Genomic DNA, 20,345 nt, shown 5'->3' with positions numbered 1-20,345 from the left:
TACTGTAGTGTAGTTAATAGTATTAGAAGCTACTGAAAAGTCAGGTGGAATCAACAGGGACATACTTTCCTTGTTTAGTTCCCAGCATAGTTCATTGGTGAAAGTCATATATGTGTTGCATTGTCCAAGAGCAATCAGTTTGTGGAAGCATGCTTTTGAGCATAGAACTCATTGTTAGATATAGTCTTTACTTTCCAAAGGTTATGGTGTACGTCATCAGCACTCAGTTGCATATTGTTTGATTGTACTGGACTGCATATTTCTGCACATACTATGTATTATAGATGACCATCTGACCTAGAACAGTGGCGTGTGAACTCTGGCCCGAGGTCTGGATCTGGGTTCAGACAGATCTGCTTGCCTGGTGAGTGGACCTTTCGGTTCCACTCAGGAACCACATGGTCCCCCTTAATTTAGGGGACATGGATGCTGTGGGCAGTTGCATCTGCCCAGACATCCTGTCATGCGGCCTACTGAGATGCCAGGCAGACAACGCAACTGCCCAGAGTGTCCCTGTCTTATGAATGAGGAGGACTTTGCGCAGTGCCGGAACAGAATGCTCGAATGAACAGGGACCACATTCTGGATGCACTGTGGTCACTAGTTTGAGCATCGCTGATCTAGACTACTTCAGAGACATGAATCTTCTGTTGCCCTCACAGTTAACACTGGCCGACAACACCAACATATTCTTTGGTTACATGCCTGTGAATTTGGCCCATTAGTTATCAGATGTTCTTGTCATTTTAATTTTATAAAAAGGTTTGGATGCTTATGGAAGATTCATATATTGCAATCTTTCATAGTAGCTTCCCCTTTTAAAAATCCTTCTTGTCAATTTTTTTGTTTGAATGCTTAGTAATATTATGGCGAGAACTTTGAATCTGTTTGCAACTGCTACTTAAAAAGCTAGCTGCTCAGTGTACTACTTGTTTGTTAGCCCTGTAATGAAGAAAATGGTTTAAATTAGCGGTTGAGTTGGTTGAGAACGTGGAAGGAATGAGGTAACAGTAGAATAGAAACTGTTTCTAAAGTACGGCAGAAACCAAAACTTAAAATTAGTTGTCATTTTTTCAGTAAGATCCTCTTACACATTAAATATTCATGTTTATTACTATTTCATCGTTCTGTGAAGTATTCACGTAGAAGAATGGAAATAAACTGTATTTTGCTTGTTGAAGCACAAAGGAACTGTTGGTGATAGGTATGTTTCATTTGACATCCTGTCTTTAGCCTTCTGCATCTTTCAGCATTTAACCTCCATAATCTTTTAATGTAGGTCATATTGCAGCATTGTTATAAATTATTACACAATTATCTGCACACACGACTGCACGCATTCATTCTTGAGTTCGACTGGGCATTATACAAAGGTGATTTTGTAGCACTGAGTTATACTCTTAGTGGAAAGCACTGTTCATGGTCTCCATGCCTCTGGATCTCTAAAATACAAGGCTTTGACTTAATACTTAGCCATGTGCCCTTGAGTGTTTGATAACCTTTCACAAAGCGAAAAGGTTGAAGAAAAATTTGAAGTGCTTGTTCATCAGTACTTTACTTTTACAACAATCTCTCTCTCTCACAGACACAGACACAGAGAGAGAGAGAGAGAGAGAGAGAGAGAGAGAGAGAGAGAGAGAGAGAGAGACCGACCATTGCTCAGTGGCTGAATACACCTTAAAGAGCATTTGGATAACTGGACTGGAAAAGATCTTTACCTGATACCTTAAAGAACCTCAGCCAGTTTGTTTGACTTGAAAACTGTTTTTTGTATTAGATCATATAATACAGACTTTAGGAATGTAACTATTTTAAGGCTGACCCTTCAATATTTAAAGCTGGTTTCCAGGAACAAAAGATAAAAGTGGAACATATTTTAATCTTGGCATAAAGAGTGAACACAAATGTGGCCATGGAACTCTTGAGAGAGTGTGTGAGGAAAACTGTGCTTAAACGTTTGCCATTTTGTAAATATAGCTTCATGGATGCTAGGTGGCCATATTTTGGAGGAAGTAGAAGAACCACAACAAATGCACTGGCGAGTCTGTTACTAATGCTGTGGTGGTTGGTATGGAAACTGCACTCAAAACAGAGACATGTCATAGCCATGAAGACAGCCACAACCCACAGTGAGATGGACAGAGAAATGTTGAATCCGGTCTCACCCACGATATTTTCACTATCCCTACAGTATTTCTTCTCTTGCCCTATAGCCTCCCTCTACTCCAAAAAAGTTGTGGAGGAAAAAGATTATTTTGCTTTTATTTGCGATATTTTTTGCATGCTTTGCCTGAAGTCAATATGATTATTAATTATTTTATGAGGCATAAGAATGTTATGTCTAGCAAAATCTGCTTCTTAAGTCTGTTTGGACTCTCCCCCCCCCCCCCCCCGGTAAATGTTTTCCAAAACCTTATTCTTTTGTGTGATGCTCTAAAGATTCCATACATTACTGCCATCACTTTAATTATTTTGTCTCATTTACGCATGGATGTATCTAAATAAACTCTTCAAATTACTGTAGCTAAAGGTGGATTTGGTGTTCTAAATACTACATGCTTTGCATATTTTCATTTTATGCAATGTCTTCTATTTTCATTGGGCTAGGTCTAGAATTAACTTGGAGTAAGAATCCACTTCTGTATTAAAATTTGGAAGGCATAAGCAGTGTGTAAGTACCTAAGAAACTTGCTTATGCTTTCAGGGAATAGCTAGGGAATGTTCTGATGCAGCCAAAAATGACCATGTCTTGAAATGCCTTAGGCCAGGGGTGACCAACCTGCGATGCACATGCATCTAGTGATGGCATAGGACACTTGCACACACAAAGTTGCCATGTATTTTTGAAAAGTATTTACATGATAACAAAGAAAACACAACAGGCGTTTAGTGTGCTTGTTTAGTTGATTACTTTGCTACATGACACCCCCTTACACAACACCCCTTCTTCCATAACACCCCCCCCCCCCCCAAAAAAAAAAAAAATTCTGATGCTGCAATGGGTGCATTCAGGGCAAATCTTCTTGATTTGCTGTGGTTGGAAAATGGAGAAAAAAGGGGGAAAAGAACGATAGACAGGAGAGAGAACCAATTGGGCAGTTACTCATGAGTTGCATTCCACGAACTGGCAGGTCACTCACCCAAGAAGTTTGGTATTGGTGGAGCACTGAAGAAAGTAAGGGGTGGGCTGTAGAAGGTGGCGGGGGCTGAGTGGGGCAGCACAGAGATGGTCAATGTCTAGATCACCAAATCTCAGGTGGCCCAGCTAGGCATAGATACCATCTTCAGGAAAATCATCCACAAAGAGATCCTGGCTAAGATATCTTTGAGGATGAGAAAGTGAGCAAGCAGAGGGCTGGGCGGGGCTGTTCAGAGGGGCAATGAATACTACTTATATGGACCTTGGAATAAGTCCTTCTGGACTGAACTAAAGGTCCAAGCAGGCTATCTTTTTGGCTTCGTCAGCAGTCAGCCAGGTGTCTTTAGACAGCCCCAATAGGCAACAACAGTCCTGTGATTCTCGCTGTATACTTCTGCCTCTTGGAGATATACTGCCCTTGAACCTGGAGACTTTAGTTAGCTACTGTGATATTGGCTAAAAATGACATTAAGGTGAAGTGGCACTTTTAAGATTTTCTTTATAAAAAGTGTTATATGGCGTGTTGCAGGTTGGCCATCCTGCTTTAGGCTAATTAATTTTTCATCATAAGCTTCCATGGACTACAGTCCTTGTCATCCACTGCATGGTGAAGAGGACTGTTGTCTATGAAAGCTTATGCTGAAATAATGACTAGTCTTTTAGGTACTATAAGACTTTTCTCCCTTGTGCCCATATTTGTAGAACTTACCCCTTCCTATAGTAGCCTTCCAGTCTGAGAACTGGTGAACCTTTGATTGAGCAAAGGAGGAAGGAACCATCACCTTCCTTCCAATTCCAAGGGCCTGCAATAATAGAAAAGTGATGGTGGTGGGAAGAGACAAGGAAATTGAGGCAAAAAATGGAGAGAGTAAGGTTGGGGTTCCATTGCTGTTTCTGCCTGTCTTGTGAATCTTGTCTTGTGTTCAGGGGTTTCCACTTGTAAGATGCCTGACATTAAGATAATCTCATTAAAATGTACAAAATGCAACCAATGAATTTATTGAATTTATATGAAACAACGGATAAAGTTTACTATAATTGTCTCTTGCAGGCTCAGAACAAAGAAACAAATGTCCTTGCTGCTGCGAAGGTGATTGATACAAAATCTGAAGAAGAACTTGAAGACTACATGGTTGAAATTGATATCTTAGCATCTTGTGATCATCCCAATATTGTGAAACTTCTAGATGCTTTTTATTATGAAAATAATCTTTGGGTAGGTGTTATTGTTAAAGCTGCGTGTTTAGTGAAATGTTGTATTACTATATTTTAAGTTTTAGCTAAATACCTGTTATAGTATTTATTTGAACCATCTGTCTTTATTTAAACAAAGGATTTATATAGCACTTTTCTGGTACTCAAAGTGGTAACAACATAAAAATTAAACATACAGAAGACAAAAACTTTAGAAAAAACCGTTAAAATATTTGAAAATTAAAAGCAGATTAAAAAACAAAACAGCAATAACATAAAAGCAACTTTGTAAAAATAGCTACAGGAATTTTAAAAAGGGTCCTTGTTAACAGTTTTAATACATGCTTCTGCCATTTTGCTTGATTCAGTGTCTGACATTTTAATGTTGCCACCAACTTGTGAGAAGGTAGAATTAACTGTTTGAGGTGTGTTTGTTGAAAAGGTGTTCCAAGGCATCTCTTCCTCAGGAGAGAGACAGTTGTTCACTTGCTTGGAGCTGGAAAGGGATATACTCAAATATAGCAAGACTTTTTTGCCCATTTCCTGAGTGCCTCCTAGCCTAGCATGAGGGAAAGGGGGTCCACCTTTACACTGTGCTTTTGGCACATGTCTCAATCTCTTGGTGAGAGGCTTATTCTTTCTTCCCCACTCCCTTCTCCCTTACAGACTTTAAGAAGAGTGGGGTCCTCAACTCATGCTGAGCTGAAAAACACTCTGAAGCACCCAGAGGTTCTTGCTGCTTCTGAGCATCTCTCTTATACAGCACAAAAGAGAATGAATTATCCTCCTAGTTAATCTCATGGCAGGAATGAACTCTTGTGCAAGGATAGGAGGCACTCAAAAGTCACCAGAACATTTGACTTTTCTGGGTGTGTCCTAAGCTAGTACAAAGTGAGAGCCTGACCCAACCCTTCTGAACAACAACAACAACAACAGTATTTATATACCGCTTGTGCTATACATGAATATAGAACATGTGCTATATTCTGAGGTGTATAAACAGTATTTATATACCGCTTGTGCTATACATGAATATAGAACATGTGCTATATTCTGAGGTGGAAGGATCTACTGAAGTATCTGTGTAATGTGTTATAGGGAAAGAGCTCAGGAAGGCTGCAACCATAAATCAAGACTGACTATCAAGACCAGTTAGGATTTGTGGTTTGCTGTGTAATTTAGACCTTCCAAACTCTGATTGGGGGTACTTGCTCTCATTCTGCTCTTGATCAGGCAAATTAATAGTACATGATCACTATCCCTGCTGTTCAGCATCCCTGCTGAAGTCCTAAAGTGCTGCAAAGAGATCATTGTCACTGAGCTGCATGAAATTCTCTGTCTCTGCTGGAGAGAAGGTGGAGTACCTCAAGACATGAGGGGTGCAAACATCATCACGCTGTACAAGAACAAAGGCGACAGGGGTGACTGCAACAACTACCACGGCATCTCTTTCCTTAGCGTTGTAGGAAAGCTGTTTGCCCGAGTTGCACTAAAGACGCTGCAGGTACTTGCAGAGAACATCTATCCAGAATCGCAGTGTGGATTCCGAGTGAACAGGTCCACCACTGATATGGTATTCTCCCTTAGACAACTGCAGGAGAAATGCAGGGAACAACGACAGCCACTCTTTATAGCCTTCATAGATCTCACGAAGGCTTTCGACCTGGTCAGCAGGGACTTCAAAATTCTCCCCAAGATCGGATGTCCACCCAGGCTCCTCAGCATTATCAGGTCTTTCCACAAGGACATGAAGGGCACTGTTGTCTTTGATGGCTCCGCATCAGACCCCTTTGACATCCAAAGCGGAGTGAAGCAGGGCTGTGTTCCTGCGCCAACCTTGTTTGGGATTTTCTTCGCTGTCCTGCTGAAGCAGGCCTTTGGAACTGCAACAGAAGGCATCTATCTCTGGACCAGATCAGACGGAAAGCTCTTCAACCTCTCCAGACTGAGAGCAAAGTCCAAAGTCCAGCTGAAATGTCTTTGTGACTTCCTCTTTGCCAACGATGCAGCTGTCACTACCCACTCTGCCAAAGATCTCCAGCAGCTCACGAATCGTTTTAGCAAGGTCTGCCAAGATTTTGGACTGACGATCAGCCTGAAGAAAACACAGGTCATGGTTCAGGATGTGGACTCACCTCCCTGCATTACAATCTCTGCACATGAACTGGAGGTTGTCCATGACTTTGTGTAGCTTAGCTCAACGATCTCCGACACTCTTTCTCTCGATACCGAGCTAAACAAACACATCGGTAAAGCAGCTACCAAGACTCACAAAGAGAGTCTTCTTGGTCCAACAAGAAGCTGATGGAACATACCAAGATCCAGGTCTAAAGAGCTTGCATCCTGAGTACACTTCTGTACTGCAGCGAGTCATGGACTCTTTGCTCACAACAGGAGAGGAAACTGAATGCTTTCCACATGCGCTGCCTCCGACGCATCGTCAGCATCACCTGGCAGGACAAACAACACAGTCCTGGAATGAGCTGGAATCCTTAGCATGTATTCACTGCTGAAACAGAGACGCCTGCGTTGGCTCGGTCATGTTGTGAGAATGGATGATGGCCGGATCCCAAAGGATCTCCTCTATGGAGAACTCGTGCAAGGAAAGTGCCCTACAGGTAGACCACAGCTGCGATACAAGGACATCTGCAAGAGGGATCTGAAGGCCTTAGGAATGGACCTCAACAGGTGGGAAATCCTGGCTTCTGAGCGTCCCACTTGGAGGCAGGCTGTGCAGCATGGCCTCTTCCAGTTTGAAGAGACACTTGGCCAACAGACTGAGGCAAAGAGGCAAAGAAGGAAGGCCCATAGCCAGGGAGACAGACCAGGGACAGACTGCACTTGCTCCCAGTGTGGAAGGGATTGTCACTCCCGAATCGGCCTCTTCAGCCACACTAGACGCTGTTCCAGAACCACCATTCAGAGCGCAATACCATAGTCTCTTGAGACTGAAGGTTGCCAACTACTGCTCTTGATCAGGCAAATTAATAGTACATGATCATGCAAATTTGCTATATTCTTTGAGGTTGAAAGGGATGAGAACTTGGAGAAACAAACATTTTTCAGAAGAATAGGGGCTTTGTCTCATGAGCCAGCGTAACAAGTGGGCAAACCATGCAGCTGCTCAGTTTCAGTTGTTTTGGAGGGAGTATGAGATGATGCAGGACTTGGCTTTCTTAGTAGTAGAGCTGGGAGAGACACCCACACACACACCAGGGGAAAGGAGCCAGGAAGGATACAGTATCCTAACAGGCAAGTGCCAGCTTTTCTTAGTACAGCTTAGTTCTCTCTGGGAAGCGCAGAGATAAGGGAATGCATTTCCCTAAGCAGGGCTATATACTTTCTGTTATATAAGCATGGAATTTGGTACAGGGTGCAGAATTTAGGATCCTTAAAAACTTAACTTTCACTTTTTGTGTCCCCCCCCCCTCTTTTTAAAAGAAGTATATGGTCTTTAGACCCAACAAGAGAAACAAGAAATACCCCAGTCACTACCTGGGGGAATATCAGAAGCCATGGGGGCGAGGTTGGTTTCCGTAAGATTTACAGTAACCAAGCAAAAGGTGTTGTGCCCTATTTAGGTTTTTTGGAATCATTTGAAAATAAGTAGACATTATAATAAGTGTCACTTAGAAGACTGTGTTTCTTGATGCAGAATTTGACTCACCTTGGTACAGACTGTTGAGGTACCTAACTAAGTACAGACAGTGCTCTCCGTAAGCACAACTTAGTATCATTCAAGCACATGGCCTTCCTAGCAAGAATGTTATGTGGACTACAAATGGGAATTGCAGTGGTTCTCACTGGGTGCCTTCACAGTGAGTCAGTGGCAAAGTACTGTGCCTTCTGAAATCACTGCTTGCTAAACATCAGACTCAAATTCCTCATAATTTCCATAACTGAAACAGAACAATGAAACTAGGAAGTACACCTTCCATCCTAGTCTCATAAACAGCTGTGTTGCAACTGAGAGAATAGAAACTGATTAGTCAAACACTGAGAAACTAAGGGTGTCTACAGCCCATAATTTACTTGGGTAGGGGAGTTTTAATTCTGTTCCTGTGCTCTGATGTCAATCCATGCATTTTTTTTTAACAGTAGTTTTATTTTATGCAGATCCTGATTGAATTCTGTGCTGGTGGTGCTGTAGATGCTGTAATGTTAGGTAAGTACCATATCTTCTTTTGCACATTAAATTAGGTACAATTCTGTAGATCACTTATATCAATTATACTGCATGTTGTAAATGTATTTGTTTAAGACACCCACACCTTATCTCTAATCACTCTCCCAATGTCATTTGGTTGCTTGAACAAAAAGGCAGATGCACTGTATTTTATGCACAATAAAACACATCAGTGGTTCTCAAACTATTTAGCACCTGGACCCACTTTTTAGAATGACAGTTTGTTGAGACCTGCCAGAAGAGATGTCATTAATGTGAAGTGATGTCATGGCCAGAAATGACATCATCAGTTTAGACTTCAAACCTAGTCACGATCAGCCAATGGTCCCATGATAGAGCATTCTCATGCTGTTATTTTGCATAACTCAGAATTCAAACATTCCAGCTCGGAAGTCAAAGCAGAATGCAGATCCTTCTCCAACCACAACCCTCCCCCCTTTCTACCTTCCCATCTTCTCATCTGTTCAGAGCAAAGCACCATGCCTCTCTCCGACTGGGAGCCCACCCTGCCCAGCAGGGTACCCTGTATTTTCAGCTCTGTGTTTTCAGTGGTAGCTGAACTAGGTGCTAGGCGCCTATCCTGAAATTGGCTCATGACTCACCTATTGGGTTCCAACCCACAGTTTGAGAAATGCTCATACAGTAATGAAGCATAAACTGTTGATGCTTGTAAAAGCTTAAGCTCTTCTAACTGGGCAAAGAGGCACTTTTAAAAGTGCTGCTCCTCTTCCATTTAACAGGAGAGTGTAACTGTTGCTATTCACCTCATTACAATGTGTTTTCTAGTGGCTTCTTGCTGGTGTTTCTTCTGCATCATTTTAGATTGTGAGTCCTTTTGGAACCGGGAGCCATTTAAATATTTGATTTTTTTCTGTAAGCCGCTTTGAACTTTTTTTGCTGAAAAGTGGTATATAAATATTCATAATAATAAAATACTGAAAACAAAAAACAGGTCCTCAACACTCAGCAGCCATCCAGTAATCTAGATGGCTTACAAATTGCTTCAGCAGCCAGAAGACTTCTGAAGCAAGTTTTATAGCACCTCAGAAGGCTATGAGGGGAAAGCAGCTTCTGACCTAAGGGAGACTATTTCAAAACTTGGAGCACTTGAACTCTTCTTGCAGTTTGAGTTTACCTTGTGCACTGAGGGTATGTTAATCAGGTGACAGTTGAGCATCTTTCCTTTCCCATTACCTGATTGCAGAGATCCTTGTAGTGTTCCTTTCTATATAAAAGAGTTTTTAGAATTAGGTGCTTGGAAAAAAACCTGTCTAAGGCCTTGGAAATTGCTGCAAATTGGAGAAGACAGTACTAGGCTAGGTGCATTAATGGTCTGCCTGTATATAAGGCAACTTTGTATGTTCAGTGTTCTCTCATGATTTGAAAATATCTACCAGCATCATTTTCATGTTGTCTGAATTGAACTTGAATTTATTTGACCTCCTTCCTGTGAAGATTAATCTCAGCTTTTGCATATGGTTCCCAAAGGATGTGCTGAGAAGACAGCTGTGATATGCCTTTGACCTGGATATGCCTTTGGTCACAGGGGACGGGACCTGTGACTGGTGACAGTGCAGTGGGGAGAACGGAATTAGACTTTCCTAGCTTTTGGTATTTGGATGAAATGACCAGCACGCAAATACTTTTGGTCTTGATTGTTCTGGATTCCAGCTTCTCCCAGCAAAGGAAGTCTCATGTATTGTGAGGAATTCAGCACAGTCATGCCAACACAACTTTTAGAACCTTCTCAGTGGCCTGATTTTGTGACTCTTACCTTAAAATGGAAGCATAGACCCCAAGCATTAGTAGTTTGGGAAATACTGGTGTTTTCTTTTTCCACAGTGCAATAACAGCCCAGTCTTAAAGTCGGTTGCTCTACTGGATGCAGCAGCGCCAAAACAGCTACCACTGCATCCAGCAGCTCTGCTGAGGCCGCCTCCCCTGGGGAAAGCCCCAAGCCCTGCAATGGGGCTTCTCAATTCTGCACCAGCTATTTTGATGGCTCAAACTTGAGAGCCTCTGTGTTTGGCCTTCTAGCCCAGGGGTGTCCAAACCCTGGCCCTGGGGCCACTTGTGGCCCTCGAGGCCTCTCAATGCGACCCTCAGGGAGCCCCCAGTCTTCAATGAGCCTCTGGCCCTCCGGAGATTTGTTGGAGCCCGCACTGGCCTGACGCAACTGCTCTCAGCATGAGGGCAACTGTTTGACCTCCCACGTGAGCTGTGTGGGATGAGGGCTCCTTCCGCTGCTTGCTGTTTCACGTCCGTGATGCAGTAGCAGCAGCAAAGGTAAAGCTGGCCTTGCTTTGTGTAAGGACTTTTATAGGCCTTGAGCTATTGCAGGACCTTCATTTATTCATATAAGTTCATCTTTAATATATTCATTTATGTAAACTTATGTAAATTTATTCAAATTTTAATGTGAATTAATTATTTTTTTCCCCTGGCCCCTGACACAATGTCAGAGAGATGATGTGGCCCTCCTGCCAAAAACTTTGGACACCCCTGTTCTAGCCTGACACGGAGTTCAGGATTCGGCAGAGCAGAGCTCTGCCAGTTCCTTCCCCCACCCCTGAGGTCCTCACCACCACCTGGAGCTCTTACCTAGCTCTGGGTGGTATCTGGCCAGCATCAACCGGGCTCTGCATCAACTGGTACTGGGCCAGCGCCAGCACTGACTCCATGCAGGGTGTCGCAGATGTGCCTTACAGCATGTTTGTGACACCTAGTGCCAACACTGCCCATCTATAGGATTGTAAGGTGGTGTAGCATAGTGGCTGAGAAGAAAAATAAGCACTTCCCTGGTTGGAATAAGCACCTCTGTTATGACTAACCTTGCCAGGTGGCCTTAGGCAAGCCACTCTCAGCCTGAGCTCTCCACTGCAGTATAGGGATAATACACAATTTCCAGGTTTTTTGTAAGAACAACATCAAGATATCACATGTTCAGAAATCAGAAAACTCTATACATATTCAAATAAAGTATTATTTAAATATTAACATGATATAATTAACTATAACAAATAATTTAACTTTAAATAGTAATTTAAATAAATATAGTTTAAGAATGGAGAATGGTCCTGTAAATAAATGACAAAAAAGCACATAAATCATTTGGCTTCTATGACTGATACAGTAGGCTAGAGTGTTTAAGGGGATGTGTTGAATGCCATGGGTTATTTTACCCTTAATTTAAAATGATTTTTGAAACTCCTCTTGCAAGCATAAATACTCATACTGAACTGTTTTAGATTAATGTGTTTAATAGCCACATATTTGAATAGCCTAAATTTGGCAATGCTGCAGTATTGTAAAGTAAAAGACATCACTGAATTTTTAGTGTGTTAAGTAAACTTTAGAAGTACCTTCTATTCATGTGAAGAACAGAGTGGATGTTGCTGAACTTCCTGTCTTATTGACCCCTGTCTCATCCTGCTCTGGCGGGTCCTCTAACTTCCATATCTTGGGAGGGTGCTGTGAGGAAATTTCCTTGCAGCAACTTCAACCTGTCCATACCTAGAATATAAACTCTATCTGGCCAGCACTTGATGAGCTATTGGGTTTTATTTACTTAAAACATGTGAACTGCCTTTGTCTGGTTTGTTCTAAAAATAAGTTGTTGTGACTTACAATGGTAAAAGATGGCTTTTATATCCAAGTGTGATTACCCTGTAGAACTTGAGAGACCGTTGACGGAGCCACAGATCAGAGTAGTTTGCAGACAAACTCTTGAGGCACTGCATTATCTGCATGAAAATAAGATCATTCACCGAGATCTGAAAGCTGGTAATATTCTTTTCACATTGGATGGAGACATTAAACTAGGTGAGTAGTTTAATTTAAAATTTAAATATTTTAAAATTAATGTTAAGGGAGTTATCTTGACTTTATACTTTGGGTGCTGCCTCCATATAAGGAACTATAGCTTTCCAGTAGGCATTGTTAGGTTTAGCTGACCTGGAAAACATATAATTTAATAATTATCTTATTAATATCTGGCAGATCTTGTCTAGATTTTAGCAGGGTCAGGTCTTGTATCAGTATTTGTAATTGTTTAATGTTTGCTTAAAACTTGACCAGTGGCATTGTGGCATATGCAAATTAAAACAGACTACACCGGTTTGGATAAATCCGGTGAGCTCACCATTCTGAACACACTAGCAAACTAAATGCTTAGGGAAGATTACAAGCAAGGCATACTGGTATTTGTTGAGTTTTAATCCACAGTTATCTGACAGCTAGAGATACAGGTTCAGGCAAATGCTACCCATATTGTTTAGGTGCTGCTTCTGCCCAGTGAGGGCCCATCATGCTTTGAACAGGAAACCAATTGGGATTCATGGGTGGCATGGTTATTCCCTATGCAGGAAAGGAGCCACGCCATCTGCTCATCGCACATGGTGGCCTCATCACTGAGGAATGACACTCTGCACAGAGAATTTCTCTCAAAAATAGGGTGACGTTTGTTATCCTGTTTTATAGTCAGCAGTAGACTATCTTATATGTTGTTCATTTGATGCTGTTTTCTGTAACAGCATGCTGTGTTGGTGGTTTAAAAATGTTAAGCTTGAGTGCAGAGTAATTCCTTTTGTCTTAATCAACAAGGCAAGCCTGTTGAATTTGAACATTAGTTGTGCCACCAAGCCAATTTTATCACTTCCTTGGTGGTAATTGTTTCCTTGGATTAGCAAATTTTGTTGAACTAAAGTAGTTTTTAAAAATGTTATGCAAACAATAATTTTTCAATTCAAGTTATGCAGCATGAGGTCCCGTCCCCCCAAGTTTTGTAGTTGAGTGTGCAAAAGTATGTATGTGCATTGCAGAGAAATAAAGGTTAATTAGGAAGTGAAGAGAAAATAAGTGATTGTTTCTGATTCAGGGGAAAAAATGATATGGTGCTAAAGAAATGTATTTTGGGTCATGAATCTAAATTAACATTTTCCTCTCAATTATTTGAAGCTGATTTTGGAGTGTCTGCTAAAAATACAAGAACAATACAGAGACGAGATTCTTTCATTGGTACACCATATTGGTAAGTGTGATTTTTTTTTCAGGATGAAACTCAAAATATGGCATTTGTTTAAAATGTTCAACTAGATATTAATCAAGTAATGTGTTGCTCACTTAGAATCATTGCAATTTTTATTTATCTTTGGACTTGTATATAGCTGCCAGCTATTGAAAGCAACTACTTATTGCTGATAACAGTGCCTAACAGTCTTTTCCTTCTTCTGTTCTCTCCCATTCTAGGATGGCTCCGGAAGTGGTAATGTGTGAAACGTCTAAAGACAGGCCTTATGATTACAAGGCTGATGTTTGGTCTTTAGGTGTCACTTTAATAGAAATGGCTGAAATAGAACCACCTCATCATGAATTAAATCCAATGCGTGTGCTCCTGAAAATAGCCAAATCAGATCCACCTTCATTGGCACAGCCATCAAAATGGTTATTCTGTTTTTAAACTTTTCATTATCTTGAATTGGGTCAGTGGGTGGCAACAACAGCACATGCTTTATGCATCAATGCATAAGAGGTTTACCCCCTTCCCTGAGGGTAATAGTAGTCATATTAAGCAGAGCTGGATGTTTTCTGTGCTGGTTTTTAATTAAGGAAAGGCACACATAACCACCCGAAGGAGATGGACTTCTCTAAAGCTGGGAATGTGATTAGCTGTGCTTAATTACAATAATATAGCACAACAGAGTCCCGTGCATCAGTTTTCGTATAGAATATATTAGCTCGTTAACATTATGTAACATTCTGTGCCATTTACAGGTGGCAATATACCAAAAGTAGAATTTTTGTACTGAAAAAATATATTCTGTCTTTTGTGTGGAAGTGATGCATTGTATCAGCATTTCAATTTAATTACATGATGTTAGTTCTCTGAGTTAAACAGTTATCTGAGAATGTCCAGTGAGTATTGCCCTTTGTTCAGACTCTTGCTTATCCTATAATTGTGCTGGAAGGTCTGAAATAGACCCAGATGGGGTGAACTGTAAACGATGTCATTATCTGAAGTATGTGGCAATTATTGATTTTAACTTTTCGTTGTTCAGGTCTGCTGATTTTAAAGACTTCTTAAAGAAATGCTTGGAAAAAAATGTAGATGCAAGGTGCAGCACTGCTGAGCTTCTGCAGGTAGGAAGAAGAAAGTGTTCCTTGTATCTCCGTACTTTGGCTGCTGTGTTTAATAGATTTCTAGTTAGTTACTGAAGTTGTAAGTGGTCTAAAAATGGAGCTTTTTATGTTTAACAGTAGAGGGCCCTTTCCGGTGCAGTATGGCTCACTGGAGAAACAAGAGTCTTCACCAAATGGTGATCTTCTACAGCAGGGGTGTCAAACTCATTTCATACAGCGGGCCGAATATCATTCACGATGCCTGCTGAGGGCTGGAAGTGATGATGTCATTTGGCATGAAGTTATATCATTAAGCAGGTCAAAACCAGAAATAAGCACTTTTGTTCTTGTGTAGGAAGTCATTAGCTGCAAATGACAGAAGTGAAAATACACATATCTTGATCATATTTCAACATATGGGGGAGTCTAATTATCATGCGGGCCACCCTTTCAGCACTTAGACTTCAGCATTGCTCAGCAGCTGAGAGTCTCAGGGCCAGATAAAAAGCTTCTGCGGGCCGCATTAGGCCCCCGGGCCTTATGTCTGACACCCCTGTGCTACAGGATCTGCATGCTTTCATTTTGACTTGTGCAGATCACTGTTTATACCTAGAAAGAGGGAGGGAGAGAGAGAGAGAGAGAGTTGGATTCACTACTTCTGTTAGCAGTCATTTTCCATACTTTAAAAAGCTGTTTGTCAGTTAACCCTGAAAGTGTTTCAGAGGGGATATGGGACGACTGATGGTGGTGTGGAAATGGCATACTATGATGTTTCTCCTTTGTCTTGCTCCAGACCACGTTCTTGTTTCAGGTACTGTTGTGCCTTGTTGCAGCAACTGTTTTCTGAACTTGAAAATTCGCAGAATTGGGTAGAGGTTTTGAGGCAGCAAAAGTACTTTTGGGAAAAGTAATTCAGCAAAAACCACCTTGCGTGTCAATGTTTCCTTCCTGAGCGTTTCATTTATTTGGAAGGAAAAGCAAGAGATAGATTATTTAAATAAGCTTGTTCTTGAGACTCCAGCCTTTGTGTTGACACACACATTATTGACTGACTTTTGAGGAAAAATTAACACTTGCCCATCTTGCCATCATGCTATAATTGTTTAAGAGCCAATGTGTATAAATATGGTAAGATGAATTTGGCTTTGTTTCTTGTTGCTCAGCTTTTTCCTTCCATCCAAAATCCATTAGATAGTAGTTGAAAGGCCTTTGAAAAGAGGTCAAACAGAGAGGATAGTCTGCCAGAAAAATAATTGGTGTTTTGCCCATGCAAAATATGCAGAGTTGTCAACCAAAACAACTGATAAATATAAATAGACTTACAGTACATTTCTGTGCATGTCTATGCAGAAATAAACTTCATTTAATTCAGTGGAACTTATTCCCATGTGAATGTGTATAGAATTGCAGCCTTAGGCTACAATCTTATACACACTTAATTGGGTGTAAGCCCCATTGATCACAATAGGGCTTACTTCTGAGTAGACATGCCTAGGATTGTGGTCCAAGATTGCAGACTGAAGATCATTGAATGTGTATATGAATAGTGTAATGTTCTGTCAGACTTCTCATTTGTGTTTTAGTTGCAAGATATGAGGATCTATTTTCTCACCCTAAACTGCAAAATACTATACATCTCTGTTTAAAAGTTCTCATCTGCTTTGTTGGTTGCATTTTTTTAAACAGCACCCATTCGTAACCATTACTTCCAATAAACCAATCAGAGAACTGATTGCAGAAGCTAAGGCAGAAGTTACAGAAGAAGTAGAAGATGGAAAAGATGAGGATGAAGAGGAGGAATCTGAAAATTCACTGGTAAGTAGATTATACTGCAGTTTAAAGCAGTCAGTTGCATTCATTTTTCATTGACCCTAATTTCCAAGTAAAGGAGCTTAGGACTTTTGAGGACTTAATTACCTTTGAGACTTCCTGGCATGCTTTCTTGTCATATTGCACACAGTTTTCATTAAGATGTTAGTTAAAAATGCAGAACATAGATATTCTTTAGAGATCATAATTCTAAGACTTAAGAAATTGTGCAACATTCTAGTGACTAATTTCTAATCATCTGTGAATGTAAATGAATGTACTTTACATCATAATTGCTCAAAAGATAAATGCATAATTATGCTTTTCCTACTTTGCCTATTTGAATAAATTATATTTCCTTGGTTTCCAATCCTCCCATGTACTGTGGGACTGTTTTCCCCCACCCCCACAACTGTACTTGAGAGTTTGGGACCCTTTTGGAATGGTGTGGGACATAGGGACTGCAGCAAAATGGGGAGGACTGGCTGAAGCTAGTCTCTTTCTCAACCACCATCATTCAGGAGCATATGTGCCTTCCACTCACACAAGAGACTCTGTGGGATCCCATTCAGCATATATTCCAGTTATATGGCCATTAACTTGTTTTGTTTATATGTATCATTTGTTGTTGCCCTCTGATTGGATGCAACTTTGAAGGATACTAGAGTCGAGTAGTAATGTGTGAACTTTTCAAGCGAATCTAATCTTGCTGATTCTCTGTGACCCATTTGAAAAGGGGCCGGCTCTGAAAATGGGTTCATTGTGAATCGGTGTGATACGTAGGCCAAAGGTTCTTAAATGATTAGCTTAAATTGTATTTGACTGGTTGTAAAATTGATACTAATTTTTTAAAAACTAAAATCCACAACTGAATCCTTTCAATTCACATTTTAGCAGTTGCCTCCAAATAAGCGAGCCTCATCTGATCTCAGCATTGCCAGCTCAGAAGAGGATAAACTTTCTCAGAATGCATCAATCATGGAATCTGTTTCTGAAAAGACTGAGCATGTTTCAACAGAGGAGACTAGTACTAATACGCTTGTAGATGTAAGAGTGCAGGAGCCCAGCAAAACTGAAAATGAGGAATCCACTGAAAGCACTTGTGATACCACACATGTAAATGCTGAAAAGCTGCAGAATGGATCCGTGCTCCTGGATGAAATTGAGGAAGAAAAGAAAAGTGTAGTTGAAGAGAATGTTCAAAATGCAGTATTAAGTGAAGACACTGGATCACAGAAAGATGGGAAGGATATTGGGGTAGTGGCATCCCAAATGGTGGTTGAGCCCAGTCTGACAAGAGAGGAAGAAAATGACCTCATAAATGAATCAGTGGCTGAAAGCAAACAAGAAATCACACCTGAACCTGAAAATACCACTGCTGACATTACAGAAGCAATATCTAAAGAAGCTGCTGTGAAGGAAGAAAAAGGAAGTAGCATGAGCCTCCAGGAAAATAAAGCAAGTATGGAAGGACCTACAGAAGGAATTCAAGTTGTTACAGAATTGCAGGAAGATAAGAGTGAAGACAGTGACCTGAAAGAATCTGGAATTCAGGAAAGTGAAGTGACTGCCAGTACTCATGAGTCTGATACAAAAGGTACAGATGAGTCAGCTAATGAAGTGCAGGAAGAGATAAAAGCAGGGGGTGCCAGCAGTGTTCAGGACACAGACAGTGCTAGGGAAACTCTGATTGCAGATACAGATAAAGAGCTCAGAAGTGCCCAGGAGAAAGTAGAAGATACTACTGTGAATGCTCCAGAGAAAGTCACCTCTGAATCAGCTCTTGTTAAAAGTGATGGCAAAGCAACGGATTCTGTTCAGACAGATAATGAGGATGTTTGCAAGGCAAGCGTCACAAAGGAAATGGAAAACAGAGTCTTAGAAAGACAAGAAGACATGGACCAGAAGCTAGCAGAAAGCATCAACAAGAATATCCAGGAGGCAAAGAGAAATGAGGAAAGCAACACTGAGCATACGGATAAACTTTCAAAACCCAACCATAAACTGGAAAGCACTGCTGATGAAGAAGACAATAAGAGTAACACCCATATAGGCACAGACCATTTGGTTGTTTCCCATGACTTGCCAGTTAAAAACGAGCCTGACAATACCACAGCCAAGCAACCACATGAACAGAAGGTATCTCCAGTACCTAATATTAGTATTAGCTGTGCAGAAAATGAGACAGAAAATAAATTAAGCAATCAGGAGAATGTTGAAAGCTCACAGCATCTTAACCAAGAAAGTGCTAAAGAAAATGATACAGATTCAGGCACTGGTTCCACAGCTGACAACAGCAGCATTGATTTGAACTTGTCCATTTCCAGCTTCCTCACTAAAAACAAGGAGAGTGGATCAATCTCATTACAAGTAAGCGTCAGTAATCAGAAATTGTTTTTATACTTAGAAGTATGCCTAGTATGAACCAGTCATATATGAAATCAGAGCTATTTGTAGTACATGACGTTTCAGTGATGAAAAATGTTGCAAAATGATGTCCCTGATTCATTGCAATATCCAGCTTCTTGTCTTATATACCCGTGTTGTGTTTGCCAGTGGTGTGTGTGATGATACCAAGCACAATAATAAGTTTTGAAGTAAACGAGTAGAAAAAAAATCTGAGAAATTCTTGACATTTTTCATAAACTATCTGTTGTATCAAGGAGGAGTTGGTTACTAATTTAATTAGTAGTTCCTCACATCACTGCAGTCATTTCAGTAGCACATTGGGTAAAAATGTCCAGTTAGGGGAAAGAGTTCCTCTCTTAGAACTTAGTTGAAGTATGTTGTTCATTTTTTCTTTTCCCATCTTGAGAAGAGAAGCAAAGATTAAGGACTTCAGCCTTTATGGTAGCTATGACAATTCTGATGTTGCTTAAAAACGTAATTTCAGTCAATCACAAGTGTCCCTTTTCCCTGTTAAAAATATGTAATAAGCTGGACAGTTGTATCTCGTGCAGCCCATAACGTATCATCTTATATGCAGGAAACTAAAAGACACAAGAAAACTTTAAAGAAAACTCGCAAGTTTATTGTTGATGGAGTAGAAGTAAGTGTGACTACTTCCAAAATAGTCACTGACAATGATTCCAAAAGTGAGGAGTTAAGATTCCTTCGGTGAGTTTGAAAATACCCTTTCTAAATGAGAATTTTTTTAGAAGTTACTTGCTTTATCTCAAAAATCATGCTAAATAACTCTTTTTAATTCCAGTGGTGTGTTTTTAAAAGAAAATGTTTTAAACTTCGTTTAACCACATTTGTACTTTTTTTTTTAAGTTGGCTATCCTGTGTACAGAATTGTAAATTCAGTCTGTTTTCTTCTTCCTCACAACGTCACTTCTCTTGTCCATGTGGTCAGGCGACAAGAATTGCGGGAGCTACGACTGCTCCAGAAAGAAGAGCAGCGAGCTCAGCAGCAGCTCAGTAATAAACTATTACAGCAGCGAGAACAGATGTTTAGACGCTTTGAGCAGGAAATGACAGTAAGGCTTCATCATTTTTTCTCCTCCACCAATATGTATGTTGCAGTCTCTTGCTTTCAGATTAAGCTACTACTGTTGAATAGTATTTTGTCAGATTTTTATACAAAGATATTCTCATGGCAGGAGTCGATTTTCCAAAACTGTGGAAAGTCATTTGAGTATCCCTTTACCTTAGTGGTGTTTCACTTTTGTAGTAGGTTTCATAACCCACTATTCAGCACCATTTGAAGGTTGGCTTTTTTTCTTCCCTGTGTGATTCCAGCCAGTCAAGAATTGTACAGTCAGTGTAGTGACATCATGACCACACAGCCAATCAGATTTGACTACCTGTCAGATGTCACTAAGGGCAAATGAAGCCTTGTATTTTTGAGGGGTTGAGTTGAGTGAATGCATCTGTTTTTCAGTAGTTTTTCAAACT

At 40.6% G+C, this 20,345-nt stretch overlaps 1 protein-coding gene across 3 annotated transcripts in view; it reads left to right on the top strand.

Moving 5' to 3' along the window:
* SLK (STE20 like kinase) overlaps positions 1-20,345 on the top strand; it is a 58,906-nt gene that overhangs the window by 18,197 nt on the left and 20,364 nt on the right. For 2 of the 3 annotated variants that reach the window (XM_066619959.1, XM_066619960.1), the window contains exons 3-12: positions 4,191-4,355; positions 8,450-8,498; positions 12,192-12,341; positions 13,476-13,548; positions 13,767-13,961; positions 14,576-14,657; positions 16,323-16,451; positions 17,340-18,815; positions 19,432-19,562; positions 19,804-19,927. In XM_066619959.1, coding sequence (XP_066476056.1) covers positions 4,191-4,355; positions 8,450-8,498; positions 12,192-12,341; positions 13,476-13,548; positions 13,767-13,961; positions 14,576-14,657; positions 16,323-16,451; positions 17,340-18,815; positions 19,432-19,562; positions 19,804-19,927 — 2,574 coding nt within the window. The remainder of the gene's footprint in view (positions 1-4,190; positions 4,356-8,449; positions 8,499-12,191; positions 12,342-13,475; positions 13,549-13,766; positions 13,962-14,575; positions 14,658-16,322; positions 16,452-17,339; positions 18,816-19,431; positions 19,563-19,803; positions 19,928-20,345) is intronic. The other variant, XM_066619962.1, reaches the window with a different exon arrangement.

The sequence above is a fragment of the Tiliqua scincoides genome, chromosome 3 (genome assembly GCF_035046505.1).
Source record: "Tiliqua scincoides isolate rTilSci1 chromosome 3, rTilSci1.hap2, whole genome shotgun sequence".
Classification (NCBI taxonomy): Eukaryota; Metazoa; Chordata; class Lepidosauria; order Squamata; family Scincidae; genus Tiliqua; species Tiliqua scincoides.
This window is presented reverse-complemented; position numbering and strand designations above follow the sequence as displayed.